General features: G+C 34.9%; 1 protein-coding gene across 1 annotated transcript in view; it reads left to right on the top strand.

Annotated features, from left to right (window-relative positions):
• Positions 1–16173, top strand: part of LOC126839680 (uncharacterized) — a 190374-nt gene that overhangs the window by 86156 nt on the left and 88045 nt on the right. The window contains exon 4 of the mRNA XM_050575088.1: positions 5738–6094. Within this exon, the coding sequence (XP_050431045.1) occupies positions 5738–6094 (357 nt within the window). The remainder of the gene's footprint in view (positions 1–5737; positions 6095–16173) is intronic.

Below are 16173 nucleotides of genomic sequence, written 5' to 3'. Positions count from 1 at the left end.
ATAGAGATGCGGCACACTTGTGAATTAATAAACGGAAAGGTGTTTTTTGTTTTTTTTTAATAAAATATATATCTAAGACGTTAATAAGCCGTTCGGTTTTCGCATTACTCACGGTGGCGCCTTAAACCTTTCAAAGTAATCGGCGTGACAAGTTAAATCCAATCTGCACGATTTATACAAACGGTTCCAGTGGGCATGTGTGTTTATAAAAATGACTACATAAGCCGCGCGCGTTCAATTCCTACCTTTTAAACGAGCAATTATTCAAAGCTTTGTTATCCGGCCCGTCTTTCGTTGGCTTCGCTTTTGTTGTTTTACTACATTGTTTTTTTAGAGAAATAAATACAAAGAAAATAACCTTTTCTGAAACCGATACTGCGGCCGACAGAGCCGTGAAACAATGGCAATAACGAACAACAACCAAACCGCTGACGGATTTAACGTTGGGAAACAATATTTTACCCCTTTTGCATTGCTCGGTCAGCCGATAACAACGTGGCACGTCGTTTCCGTACTACACTCTGTCCCACCAGAGAACGGATCCAACAAATCACCGACGTCCCGTGACTCAAGTGTTATATCGGTACCCTATAAATATTTGTAAATTTACACAGCGCCATCTGTCCGTTTGGAAATTCATTACTAATACACGAATAGTCATTTTTTTTTTTAATCGACACACATCCTTTGCAAAAATTAACCATCCATTTTTTAACCGAACATTGCTCGATCCTCCGGCGAAGGGTGTAAATGACGTTATTCAGTATACATGTTAGAGTATGTTTTATTATGTTCGGGTATCACATCACACTGTTATTGCCACGGTAATCCGGCACCGCCTCTGCGGTATTTATTATTAGCTTGATTACACCCCTCGACGACGACCGCCAGCAGTCGGTTTTTTTGGGGTTGATGGCGAAAAACGAGACTTGCTTGTATTTTATTATTTCATCTTATTATTCATTACAGCTCAGGCGGGCTCGGGCCCACAAGAGAGACACCCCCGGGCGGATAATGAACGCAAAGAATTTTTTGTTTTCTTCGAATCGGTTGCCGTACATCAAAAATGTCGTACTTACAAAATGAATTATATATACATGGACAGTAAACCGTAACGTGTAACGCATATTATAATATTTTCACAGTGCAAGGAAAACGTTGTACGCCCCCACAGGTCTGCGAAACTTGCCGGCAACGCGAATCCGTCGGGACCACCGGCAACGGCATTTAAAATTAAAAAATAAGCACAAGCATAACATATTACTTAGCTTCAACGCGGACCCCTAAACAGGGAACTGCTGCAATAACGGTGTGACGGAATTTTTATTTTTAAAAAATATCGCCGAGGAAAATGTGTTCATTCTTATGTAAATATTGTAGAAATGTGCACAATCATCTCGACTACACAACATTATAACGTTTTCCATAAGTTGTCTGTTACCTTTGAGATCCAAAAAAAAAAACCAAACTCTTTGGCAAGTCTTTACACGAAGCATTGTACTACCCAAAAGGTATTTTGAATTATTTAAAACGTGTGCCAGTAATTTCTATCCGTATTCGGTTGATAATTAATAAACGGATTTTTTCCAGCCAATTGAGTTTAGCTAGAACATAATTTTGAAATGTGCGTGTGAGACCCACAGCCATTGTCAGTGGCCGATTGCCGTGCGTTTTTAGAGAAACTGATTGACAGCTAACGCGAGCCAGTGAATTCGATAACCCCCTTATATTTTATTTATTTATATTTTGCTTTTCCTACTCGTCTTACTGTTAAGCTTTGGTGTAGCTCGACCGAAAAACTGGATTATGGCCCTTTTAACTGGCGACGGAAAGGTTGTGACAAAATATCATGTGTGTAAACACCCCGTGGTCGTTTACTTTAGGTCAAGTTTATATTATTAGGAAACAGATTTCCCTGACAGTAGTCATCCCCGATGAAAATAATTGTACAATATCTATATTGACTATTCTAATGATTGTTTTTTAACAGTTGAAAATTTAAAAATCGCCCTAACGTCCCATTTTTATCATTTAGGTTTAGAAATTAAACAATACTACTATTATAATGGTAGCTAAAAACGATCGAAAGTCTAATTTTTACTAAATCCAATTTTACTAGTATTATAACTGTCCGATATTTTGTTGTTACAATAAAGTAAGAGCAGAATTTTCTTCCTATCCTCCAAACTAAAGGGTCGACCAAAAAAGCTAACGTAACCAGTCTGACTGTGAATTTAACTTTTTTATGCGAGTGCTCTATGCAAATATCTCAAACAGTATTTATTTAAAATAGGTTATCGACTATATATTATGTATATTATGTTTAATTATTGATGAAGTGGTTATACTATGATGGATATACTAATAATGTGTATGACTATTAAACCTTATCCCAAACAAATATCATTTTTTAAATGTGTTTGTCTTTGCCAATGCAGTTTATTCTAATAGTTGGTACTTTGATATAATATGGCATTTTTTAGCCTTTATTTAAAAATATGACAATTTAGCTTTTGTGTGAAAATAATTATATTATATTAGAAAAAACTACACTGAACGTCTTAAAGACACTACTTTTTTTCATGAATTTTTTTGGCATTTGCATTATTTGCAAAAATTCTAACTAGAAAACTAATGAAAATGATTCCAATTTAAACATTGTCACTTAAAGTTAATATTAAAGTTGACACTTGAAAATCCTATATTTTTTTTTTTAATATTTCACGGTAAAACTTTTTTTCAACAAGTTATCAGTTTAATCGGTTTCGAAGAGATGCAAATCGATAAAAAACCACTTTCGTCGTGAAATAATATCATCAACAGAACGGTTTTAAAGTGTCTCGTTTCAGCTTTAAGAATATATTTTTATATTTGAAAAAAATACACGTCAATTGGTTTTCAAGTTGGACATTTTTTAATGAAAAATTAAAATTTCCATCGCGAGGATTTAAATAATTATAATTACTCTAGGCAGGGTGTGGGGTTAAGGTAAGGTATTTTTTTTTCGCTAGACACAGTCTAGTACACATACAAAAAGCACACAAAACACAAAGGAGTGCGTGACGGATAAAAAACAATACAGACTACTTGCAGCGCCTAATAGACATCACGTGGAATTTTAATTGCGCACATATTCTACACACAAACACAGACAATAAAAAAAAAAATTATAATAATTATAATGTAGAGTAGGTACACGTATTTCAATCTTACCCAGTCCACGTGACGTTAATTCCGCACAACCGACCTTCTTCCGGCTTCCCCTTTTGGCCCGTTATCCCTCCCCCCATATGAGGGTTGGCCGTTGATTGGTGGACCGGAAAGTTTTTTTCGTTTTATTCGCTTCAACACCATACACTGACATATACATCTGACGACTTTTTAATTACTTTCGGTCGAAGGCACGGTTGTTTTTTTTTTTTTTACATTGTTGCTTTGCTCGGCCGGTGTAAGATAATAATAATATATAATACACACACAGAAGCCGAGCAGGAATAACTCGTTAGTTCATAAGGTTCAGTATTGAACGGGCATAAGAAGATTTAAAAAAACTCGGGGGGCAGCCGTTTGAATATCAAAAGTAAATATTGGTTTAATGGTGTGGAAAAAAAAATGTTAAATATTATTCATAGATTCACCCATTGGCGGTGATCAAGGGACGGGGGGGGGGGGGCTCGGGATTCTTAAACCTTAAAATTAAAAACTAGTTGCTACATTTGGTTTTGTTTCAACAAATCTCTCTCAAAAAAAAAACGGAATCGTTTTGAAACTTTCTCCTAGAGAACGTATTGCGCTTCGTGTGAGAACAAACACCAGGTTGACTTTAGACGTATACAAACAAAACTTAGGCTCCTGCAGCGGCCACGAGAAGTAATTTCGAATCCATCATTGACCACCGCCACACGGTACACACTTTGGCCTATACCGGCTGCTGTAGTAGCGGTGACGACTACCGACCGGACGTCCGGGAAAACCCATCATTCGGAACGCTTCTAAACGTCTGTCGATTGCCGCCCTCGTCCTCCGTGCAGGTACTTAATACCGGTCGACACTAAAGTTCCGGCGAGCTCAACCCGCGTTTTAAGAGCGTTTACGGATACCGCAAAATAACCCTAAATTTCCAAACGACATCCGAACCCTTTGAAAGCTGTTTGTAGATTTTTCATTTCCACCAAAGGTCGACCCCAAAGGTTTGCACACCGATTGGCGGCCCCCTTAGCGCTAATAACGTTCGACTTGCCTACTTACTCGCTTTTGAAACTTCCACTTTGTTTGACCTCTCTAGAACGTTTAACGAAAAGTTCTATTGTTGCAGTCCGACAACCGACTCAAAACGTTCAGCAGTGGTCTAAAATGTAAATTTAGCCGAAAACTTCAGCAGAAATTGATATAAGTGTCTTGGATGTTCGTGTAAACATTATACCTCTGTAAAAACGTCAAAAACAATGTCATAGTAACTTGTTTTTCGCTTTTTCAGCCGGGTCTAACCTTTAAAGCCACTTGTGTACATCTTTAATAGGTACTAGAAACCGACCCAAGTCTATTTAATCTCGACGTTTTTGTGCACATATTCGGTTAGCTTTTGGCGATTAGTCACAGAGGTAAAGTAAACAAAACAAAATATAACCCAAATGTTTATGTGTTGTTTCTTGTGTGTTTGACGAAAATATTACTGCGCCCCATTGTGGTTAATGTGTCTGTGAAGTAGATTTTTACTTTTTTTCCCCTTTTTTTGTAATGTATACGTCCGGTGAGATTGTCGAGACACACGCAAAAGAACAATAGCCGTTAAGTTTTTATGTAGTTGTTACAGTGGAAACGTCGCGTTGGTGCTACATAAAATAACAGCTATTCCGTTTGGAATACTACACTATTCGTTTGTCAAATGGTTTATTATATCCTTGGACTTGTGTCGGGGCGACTAATAGTAAAATAATAACAACACACACCGAACCAGGTGTATTAAGTTGTATTTTTCAAGAAACTAAAAATGTCATTTAAACAAATATTACAAGTCCAGTGAAAGCTATGTGGGCTAAGACACCGAAACGCGGCGCCTTTGAGTTTGTTTCAATTAAAATGTGTTTTAATTCAATTCGATTTCAAGAAATTCAAAACTAGCCAAAAGTGCGAATTTTTGGAATAATTTATATATTCTATTAAAACCTTAAAGTGATCCCCTTAAGTGCAAATGTCATATTGCTGTAACGTTAGCTTCGACACGACCATACGTCGATTCTCAGCCATGCATAATATATAGATATGTTTACACTGCTGTATATAATATTACAGAATATAACATCATCGATGGGACGTCTATTCGAGTTGTGTGTGCCAGTCGGCCGGGCGAGACTCAGTAGACATTTTTTTTTTTTTTAAATCAGAAAATATGATTTTCCAAATGAAATCTCTTCAGACATGCATAGCTTTTTGACAGTCATATCGAGTCGGTCTCGCGCTATGTTCGCCTTATACATAAAATATACAACACACGCAGTTCGCACTCACGTGGAAAATAGCATATTTTTTATTTTATTATTATATAAAATATAGTATAATATAATGGTCCGCATGAAACTAACCTTTATATCTATAACCGTGTGATGAATAGATAAATTACTATTTTACCTATTGCCACCCTGTTTTCCGGCCCTCGGACACTACAACATTTCAATAATAATAATTACTGTACATCTATTGTCGGTTGTTATCACCAGGTTGTTTTCTCTGTTCACAGCTGGCGTGACTCTCCAAGAACTCAGAGTGCCTCCCTACGTGATGGCCGGTGCCAAAAACGGCGTGGTGCTCGACTGCCTCTACTCATTGCGTCCGAAATCCATCGGCCTGGTGGTCGCTTGGTACTTCAACAACAGCGCCAGACCCGTTTACCAGTGGATACCCGGCGAAAAGCCACTCAGCATCGGCATTTTCCGTCATCGCACCAACCTCGACTACAAGGTGTCCGACAACAACGAGACCATGCACCGGGCTTTGCACATCATTAATCCGACCATCGAACTGTCCGGCGACTACAGATGCGTCGTGTCCACCTACCACGACGAAGATTTCATGATCAAGAGGATGATCGTATACTGTGAGTACCGATGATTTCACTATAAGCTGCTTGGACTTAGTTCGAGGTGATCTGGTCAATTTGGGCCGAAATCCAACAGGATGATAGTTTTGCATGCAACTATTACTCGGCTAACTTCTAGTACATTCAATGGGTCTAATTTGATTCAATGTTCCTGACCAGCTTCTCAGCTTATTTGACGTTGCCTCGTTTTTGCACCGAGTCCTTTTTTTGACGTATCACCGATCTGGCGCCAATAAAAAATGTTGTTGTGAATGCAAGTTAATGTAAATTACCTCTCAGTTTTAAAACATAAATATGCTATAACATGTATCCAAATGTTTTAACTGATAAGTTAAAAAACAGAATAAGAATTTAAATTTGAATGTTTGTTTGGTTCATCCTGAAAAGTTGCAAAAAACGAGATACGACCCTTTTCGTTGGGGCAGTCGATATGAAATTATGTCTCGTTTTCCAATCGCTTTGCTTTTAGCTTCTAATAGGGCTATGTATAGGTTTTTTTTATCAAAGAAAAACCAAAAAAAGGGAAAAATTTCACTGATCATAGTTAGTGTTTAGGTTGCAATGTGTGATGTTGTATTTTCATTATATTGTTAATTACGATACATGGGTAACAATGGCAATATATTTTTATAGACAGACGATCAATCAATCAACCACCTTAATACTAAAAATTAATTTTTAAGCACATAATTATTATTGGGTACAATGCTTTTATCGATATTTGTATTATTAACTGTGAACACTGGACCTCCCTTACTTACTTACTACGACTACTCAGTCAATTATAATACTTTCTTATTGTGCTCGGTTTGGACTGTACTGGGTTTTTTTCCATTAAGTAAATATACATTTAAAAACCAGATTTTTCCATTTTCAGTGTCAGATATATGAGTTCACAAAAAAAAAAGAGTAATAAAATATAAACTAAAGCTAGGAAGATTTTTATGTTTGAAAATGGCTTACAGTTAGGTTATTTGTTAAGCTTTTTGAATATTGGTATTTGGTTTTATAAACATATCAACAGACTGTTTTTTTTTCATGCAATTAATAACCATTTTATAGTCTAATGGTCTATTCCTATCTCTCCATTGAAGCACTGTGGTTTCAAAGAAAATTCGATTATCTTATGTTTTTGTTTAATATTTATATTTGGACGGCCCAAAAGGGTATACGTCAAAAGGGGGACAGGTCAAAGTGGCCACGTTTGATTGTCCTACTTTGTGTGATCTCGTTTACTCGCTAGGTTAGTATTTGATTATGATTTAACTATGATAGCCCATTGGCGTTATGTAATTCTACACGGGACCAAATTGTTAGGGATGGTGGGACTAACGACATCCGGCTATGAAGTATGACTTCTAAATGATTGAAGTTTATAGGTTATTATATAAGTGATACGATGGGTCCGCCGGGAACACCAGATATTCGGTCGTTGTGGCTGTGGCACAACAAAAACGATAACCATAGTACGACATAACTAAGCCATTAGTTATAATAATATAACACAACGGTCGGTGATTATCATTGACAATAACGGCCGATTTATATACTGTCCATTGTACCCCGATGGTCGCAAAATCTGTTAATCCTTATCCCGGTTTGGCGGAGGGTTACTTTTTAACCACTGGCTGTATATTATATAGATATATATTTTGATTCTGTGGGTCAAAATAGGCCACAAAAGATACTTAATAGGACAAAAAAATGAAAAAAAAAATACCTCTTTTCGTCAAAAACTAGAAAAATCAGGGTTTACAAACGTTATTAATAAAGTTACAATAATAATTATAAAATGGACATTTTCGCCAAAAATAAATCCTCGAACAGAGAACGACAAACGAAAAAAAAATACAAAAGTTTTGAACTCAAGCTAAGGACTCTAAACTTAACTTAATCTAAACGTATCGGTAATCTTAATAATGTTATATCAACAATGAACGAGTGGAAAAACATTTTTTAAGATTCAGAAACCGAAATTGTTCAACATGTTTTTGCTTATAAAATATTATAGAACAACCAGTGAAGTGAAGTCATAGTAATGTAAGGAATGTAAACATTTGTATTGAATGTATTTTATACATTTTTTGAATTGAGAATAATCCAGTAAAATTTGTAATATTTCTTAAAAAAACAAATATTTTCAAAAAAGAAAATTTAATGAACTGTTAGTTGTAAAATGTCTACTAAAAAATGTACTAAATGACCGCAAATAATCTCAATTAGTAAATATCAACAAGTACCTAGCACAAGTTTAATTATAATAGAATTATTTTCTTATAATTTGTTTATGGGTGGTTTTTTGTATTAAAAAACTAGTATGACCTATTGGTTTAAAAAAAAAAAATTATAACATTATGTTGTAGTTCTACAGTAGATCTAACTGATTTATGTTTGGACGTTTTTAAGGCCGAACTGTTTTTAAGGCTACTGTTCAAAAAACAAAATATCAACAAAAATGTTCAAATCTCCTATGACAGTGGATTAATTAAGTTTTCTTCTTCTTCAACACTATATTATTAACCTGTATGATACCCGGAAAACATACCATACATGTGTGGAAGTATTTTTTAAAATTGAAAAATGTTTTTTTTAAGGGACATTTTTATTTATAAATACATATATAAGTATATTTCAGATAAGATTTCTGATGTATAGACTTGGTACGCTAATAAATGATTTTTAAAGACATCCAAGAGTACAAAATCACCATATAGAACAGATAAAAACAATGTTCATCTTTCAACAAATACCTTCTCGTCGACGCTCAACGTTTTTCGGCCAAGTCTTCTCGCCAATGGGAAAAGCTCTGAATAAAAGTCGTTACGGCCGAAAACGTTACTTGAACACTTGTATACTTACGTACGTCTCAGAGACCACTTGGATGCATTTTAGAGCCGGTAGACAAATTAAATTCCAAATTAAAGTCACACAGTAGCCAAGTGCAGAGCATTCGCATTCGTCCAAAGTCTAGTGTAATCGCGTAGTTAATTAGTATATACCGTCCTGACGTAACTCGATTAACTGTTGAATTTTAAGGACATAACGCAATTAAGTTTTCGGGCATTAAGTATATTCTCTTGGCGGCTTCCGGTGTGTGTTAATTAAAAGCCGGCGAGGTGGGCGAATGTCGTTAAAACGAGATAAAGACATTTTCACTCCGTTTGCGCCGCTCACGACGAAAGTGCGACAAATTATTATACTTTCAACCGACGACGACTCGAATGGCGTTTTTAAATGTGAGCTCGGGGTGAAATTAGTTTAATTCTTCTCAGTTCATCCGGAACGATAGTAATAATAATAATAATAATAATACTATTATTCCGTCTCTCCGTCTTGTGTTAACTGCAAACGTTATAAACTCGAAACCAATCTAGATCGCATCGCGCAGTGCTGTATAATATAATTATTATTGTTGTTACGAGTATTGTCTTGTCGGAACTGGGAACCAAAAAAAAAAAAAATATTAAATTAAGAAAAGAGTCTGCGACAAACTTTTCCACGGTCGCCCGTTCGGCAAATCACAAAAGTTAATTTCGTTGTAAACAATAAAGCAGACGTCTTATAATAATAATTGTCATAAAAAAAAAAATATCAAACAGAAACGCGACGACTGACTCAATATCTTTGAAAAATAATTGCAATTTTGTAATTTTTTTTTTTTAAACATTTTTGTTAAAATATACTAAATATTTATCTTTTCTTTTTTTCTTGGTATTTTCCAGTGGTCTGTTAATTTTTTTAATTAACAATGCTTTCACCGGTCGATAACCAGTTTTGAATAATTATTAATGTTAAAATTAAGAATGGTGGAGTGTAGGGCTTTTTTTTCTATCTGAGTGCATTGCTCTACCGCTCTTCGCCTCCCGTTAGTATATTGATATAGTTATATTACAAACACAACATTTTCTAATGAAATAAATGAACAATGATTACATTTCACGGCATTGAACTAATGAAAAAAATTCTTTTGATAGAGCTTTTTGTGTCATATTTTCTAACATGAGATTCCGTGCTTTAAGTGTCAATTCTAAAGGCTAAAGTAAATAGTGTGCAATATAAAACCGGATAGTCGTGCCATTTTAACTTTATATTTTTATTTATTTTTCCAGTATTATTTTGTACTCGCCTCGTAAGCGGGTTATCGACCAGTCCAAATTTTCGGAACACGATTCTAAATTAAAAAATTTAATTAAATATGTACCTACGTTACCGTTGCCATATTAAAAGTTGATACAGGTTTGGAAGAAAGTAAAAAAGATACAAATTTGAACATTGTCTAACACTGTAAACCGGCATACATTTTAGTGTCTCCAAAAAGGAAAACTACAAAATTGCAATCAAACTTTAATAGGCATTGAGTGTCTAACCGTTTATTTGAGAATGTGACCACTTCTCCGACAAGTTAATGTTTAGCCTTTGAGGTTTTTTTTTTGGGGGGGGGGGTAAATTTTCAAAAGTTCTATGTAAAAGTCTAACCGTGCATTGCCTGTTGGCATGTAGTCACTGCAATATACCACAAACATACAACTGTACACCGCATTGCGCTTGCATAGATAATACCGTCGACGATTTCCAAACATTCTGGCCGTGTCTAATCCATATCGACTGGTTCGCCTGAAACATTCCAACGGGATTGTTTCAACCGCATTAACATTGTGCTGCATCGTCAGCTCAATCATCTTTCTCACTCTCGACATTTCTATTGGTTTTCATACAAATACTGAATCCGTCGTATAGTGACAAATAATTTAACAGGGACTTCCAAAAGCAAGTGGTGTAATAAATAAAATATACGAATGGTCGGGATTTGGGTATGGGAAAATCAAATTTTGATTCGACGGTGATTTTATTTTATGAAATTTTAGCTAAAACAATTTTAAGAAAATTCGGTTGACGAGAGATAAGATTGTAGTGATATTAAGGATAATTGATGGAGAATCGCATGATAAGAAATAAGACAGCTGTTTTAACACCGGTGAATGACAAGAAGGCATTTTTGAATAGTAGACACTACAAATACTACAATAATTAAAAACACAATAGTTCATAATATTTTCTCAATCGACATTTAAAAACAGAATCAAGGCAGTTTCAAGTAATTTCATACAAACAACAAATCCTATTCTTTGTAACAGTCTGTACTTGGACGATATTTGATCGTTTTATTGTTTCTGGAATGTGTTACAAAAGTACAGTCCAAAGTAGTGTCCAATATTGTTGTAGTTTAATATTATTATTACATATGAAAAACGTGTCGTCTATCGTGCACGTTCTTGTAGAGTTTGTATTTGTCGTTGGAAAACAATATCTAAAAACACACAAACACACCAAGTCCAAAACCGAATGGTATTGTTTTCGAAGCAATACATATTTTTTTTATAGTTTCCTTCAAATTATTAAATCAATCCAATTAACAGGTGCCAACTAAAGAAAAAACAATTATATTTTTTACCAACATATTACTTTCAACGCTATAATAATGTGATGGATACTAAACAACAAATAACGCTTAAACGATTTTTGCTTTTTTCTAATACAGTTTCAAACACATCTGTTCAACGGATATAGATAATTATTAGTGTGTCGAACGAACATTTCAGAGTGTAATTAAAAGTTTTGAAAACCGTGTTTGGCCAAGAAGAAAATATGTGCTGACGTCTTGGGGCTGACGAACAGAAGGCCCATAGGATTTCAATTAAACATTGGCTGTATTCAAAACTGTGAGCCCAGAAAACCGAGTTTCCATAGCATGCCAGAAAAAAAACAACACTGTGTGGGATTCACAACGTTTTGGTAGTGTTCCAAAGCTTTTGTCCTACATTGCCCAAGACGCGTTTTATTAGCATTTCATAAAAGAGAAACTTTCCAGAAGTTATGTATGTTGAATATCGCTATTTCCGTTGAACAATAATAATTGTTATTCACAATAGTGTATGCCGTTATGTTATAACGTTTGACGTTAAACAAATATGATATTTCCGTTGTTACAATGTCTTGGTCGTGTATTCTTAATATTCGAACAGTAGCTTTTAATAGCCACAACAATATTACACTACTAATGTATCAAAGATATATTACAGACATTTTCGGATCAATGTATTAACATGATTGTGTGCGTTTTTGGCAACTCGTTATTTTTCATAAGTTGGCAAACCTACATTTAAGTTTCCTATTAACAAATATAAAGTTAAATATAATTTTTCGAATAATTAAAAGTAAGAGATACTCTTTTCCTAGGAAAATAGTAGTCAGAGGGGAGACAGTAGTGAACGACAAATGGCAACAACCTGCAGTCCAACCAATTCTGATGAAAATTGTAAATTGGCCTTTTAAAGCTCAGTCATATACATTTTTTTTCACTTTCCGCAAATAAGCAACATAATAATATTTAAGCTAACAATTACTTGTAAAACCGAAAATATTCTGTTTCATCCGTTTTTACAATACGTTGACGTTATGTACAGTAAAATGATTTGGAAAATAAAAAAAAAATGGCTTCTTTCATTGTTAGCTGTTTTGCTTGAATAAATTGTTTTTTTTCTCCTTAATGCATTGATTCGAAGAGGTTTTATCGTTATTATTTTTTTTTTCAAGTAATTTGTTCATTCGTAAATATTTTTATTCATCACTTTTGTTGTTACTCCGGTATTTATTGATTCAATGAATAGTCGAATTATTCACCATTGGAAAAACCTGAAAATATTTAAAATACAATGTTTTTTATGTCATATACAATATGACGTTGTAGTAATGTTTAATAACTCAATAGGAAGTGTTAAATTTGTTTCAATACTATAATAAATATTGCATTCATTGGATGTAACAAGAAATATATAAACTGCTTATGAATTATCGTTGAGAGTTAAAATTATAGGTTTTTTTTCGACAAATAATTAACCACTTATAGCTTTGTGGCTCAGGTAACCAAAACTACAGAATTATTTGCAGGTGCTTAGACCGAGTTCGGTCGAGTTCTGCAGGCAACTGATCGTCAAGAGCTGTACAAACAAACCTACTTTGAAAGGAAATTTTTTTATTATAATTTTTTTTTTTGTTTCCACCGTTTAATTAGTGTAAACCGCGTGCAATATTACTCTGGTGTATACGACCGGGTGTTCGTTGAATTTTAATTGCATCCGACCAGGGTTCTTCACGAGTGTGCCGCATCTATAATTAAAATTGTCAACGTCGAACGGCTTAGCGTGGTCGTCGGAAAGGAGTTCCAGGCCGAACAACGAATAACGTGGAATTTAATTATATTATTTATATATATATATATACGTATATATTGTTGTTATTATCGTCAGCGTACCGCACGAGTAAAGTCGTTAAGGACAAACCGATTATATGGCCAAAGTATCTTTGACGAAGACTGGCGCTTGACTTTGGCGGTAAAATCTCCTTAGAGGTTAAAAAAAAAAGCTTAGAATATACTTACAAAAAAATGATGACGGTTATTTTCTCTGCTTCGTGGAAATAAATTGGATAATTGATATTATGTAATCTGTTATATCTAAACGCATATCCCTAATCTCTTATTCTCAAATGATATTATCAAGTGTCCTCTCTGATTTAATCTACACTGTGGATATGCAAGACGAGGACCACTCGACGCCAGTTTTCGTGAAAGATATAATGTATTATGATAATACGATACTGTAAACGGACGGTTATTGCTATTATTATTATTATTATTACTGTTATTGTGTATTATAGCCAGCGCGTTAGGTTATACGCGATATGGGTAGGTATATGTACTAGGTATATGAGCTATGCAGGGATTACCGCTATGGTGTACCGAAGGTCTAGGGAAAACAAAACGAAATCGGTGGGTAGTGCAATAAAAATGACACGCGTGCAGAACGCCTATAATAATAATTTCCAGCCAACCGTTTGAGTATGCGGTGTACGAAAATACAATATAAAGAATCCAGAGTATTCCCTATTGTCCCTGCTCTCCCTGACCTTCCCTACCTTTGGTACCCTTTTACTTCCTTTTTACAAATGCTGCCGTCTCACTACACCGCCTACACACAATAAAACCATCTGCTCTCTGACCCGATCATGTGTACACCGACCGCCCTTTAAAATGATATAGGTTAAATTCCTGAAGTATGTACAATCAGACCTCAAGCAACTGTCATCATCATCATTTAGATATTATGTACTCGACCGTTCTCCCTGCTCTTTGGTATCGTTCTTTCGATGCGAACCTGTTGCTTAAAAGTCCGGTAAACTAAACAAATTTAATAAAAAAAAAATTATTACTATTATAGCAAGTACCAGCTGTTGTTTGCAGAATTGTATAAATTATTGTTATTATTTAAAACGACTTTTCCAAACACAATTATTCAGAAAGTACAAAACTCGATCAGTATAACTTATTGTCTTTGATTTCACCACCTTTGGCGTTACTATCAATCTTTGTCTTATTTAGAGTAACGGTTGTATTGATGCGTCCTATTGCAAACCTAATGATTCTAATCTGTTTTATTAAAATTCCTTCATATAACATTAGTGTAGCTACAATAACGCATATTTATGATGCAATGTTTTTGCTTCAAGTAATTTCTTTTTACTTTAAAATAAGGAATCGGCACTTTGGCACACAACACTTGGCCAGGCTGTTGGTTACCATCGTAATTGGTGTGTTTTACAAATTTTATCATTTCCCACGGCTGTACCTGCAACAGATGTACACATATTGAACGGTTCGAGTTTTAAATAATAATAATATGTTAATTTGGCGGATTACATTGCGATGTACGTGTAAAACGAGGATCGGCTCCCTTCGCAATCGGCATGCATATTATTGTGCACGCGCGTGGGCATGCATAATGTAAATCATCATCATTGTGTGTTCGGCGATGCCAATTGGATCAACAAAGTTAAACTTAGAGGTATACATATGCATATAGCACATGCGGCCAATAGTCTCAGGAAAAACGTTTGGTACCCTCTGATAAACGCTTGTCTGTTTATTCATCGTCGTCGGCTGTGTACAGCACCTGTTCGCCGTTATGATGATAACAATAACACTACATATATGACGTCTGCACGCAATTTAAAAACATTTCTCTCTATCGAACTTTTAAAGCTCTAAAGGTCTAGAAAAACTAGTTATTTTCTCCGCTCTGGATTACCATCTCTATCACTTATATTCTATCTTATCTCTTATCACTTATATTTTTCTCCTTTTCCTTGTATATTGTGTCTTATGTCTTATCTCTAACTGGAAGTAAAAGTATAACGCGAAAATAGCGATATGAAATATTTCTTGAGTCCATCCCAACAACATATACATGTTAAATTAAACTGAAAGGCCATCTAAAATGGTGCTACATAACAAATAATTTTCTCAAAAATCTGTAGTCAAAATAAAATTTGAAGCATACTGTAACAATATTTTTCTCAATTTTTGTATATCAACCTTTTACAGGTTCACATCGAAGCGTTTATTGAAAAGTGATTTTAATTAGATTTTTTAATTCGTCCAAAGCTATTGGTCTAGTGTGTTCCATACAATCTGCCTTTTAAAAAGCCTCCTGGGTCATTCCTTTCCCGTCTTGCAATCTATGCTTTCCTCAATCATGGTCATTGTCAATGTAGTATTCCTTTTCCATCTTTTTCTAACTAACATTTTAAGTTCATGTGCTTTCCCCCCCCCCCGTTTGTCTTGCTTTATTAATACCAACCATCGAAATCGGTAAGACTATACACTTTTAACCGGATACTTTTTGTGATACCGTGTAACATAATATTATTGAAAAGGTACGCTTCGGCTTATATGATTCTGTCAACTCTGACACTGACTACTCGTCGGGTATTCACAAGAGAACAATAATAACTAAACCGTCATAATGTGGGGTGGTTAACGAAGGTGTTGCCGACATGAATATTTGACACTTTGCAATCGAGTTCCGAACAAGTAGCTGACAAATGACTTGCGGGACGAAAAGTTTGAACTGTTCGACGAGCAGCAAAATAATCTGATTTTAATACTCGCATCCAAACGGTAGTAATTTTATTATTTCACTCGGCGTACGGTTGTTCCAGCTTTTGAATTTGAATGGTGC

The sequence above is a fragment of the Adelges cooleyi genome, unplaced genomic scaffold (assembly GCF_023614345.1).
Source record: "Adelges cooleyi isolate 19-005CV unplaced genomic scaffold, UGA_ACOO_1.1 ACOO_flye_CR_arks_rails_tigmint_CR_PRNA_307, whole genome shotgun sequence".
In the NCBI taxonomy this organism is placed as follows: Eukaryota; Metazoa; Arthropoda; class Insecta; order Hemiptera; family Adelgidae; genus Adelges; species Adelges cooleyi.
The sequence above is the reverse complement of the archived record's forward strand: the minus strand, read 5'-3'. Positions and strand labels throughout refer to the sequence as shown.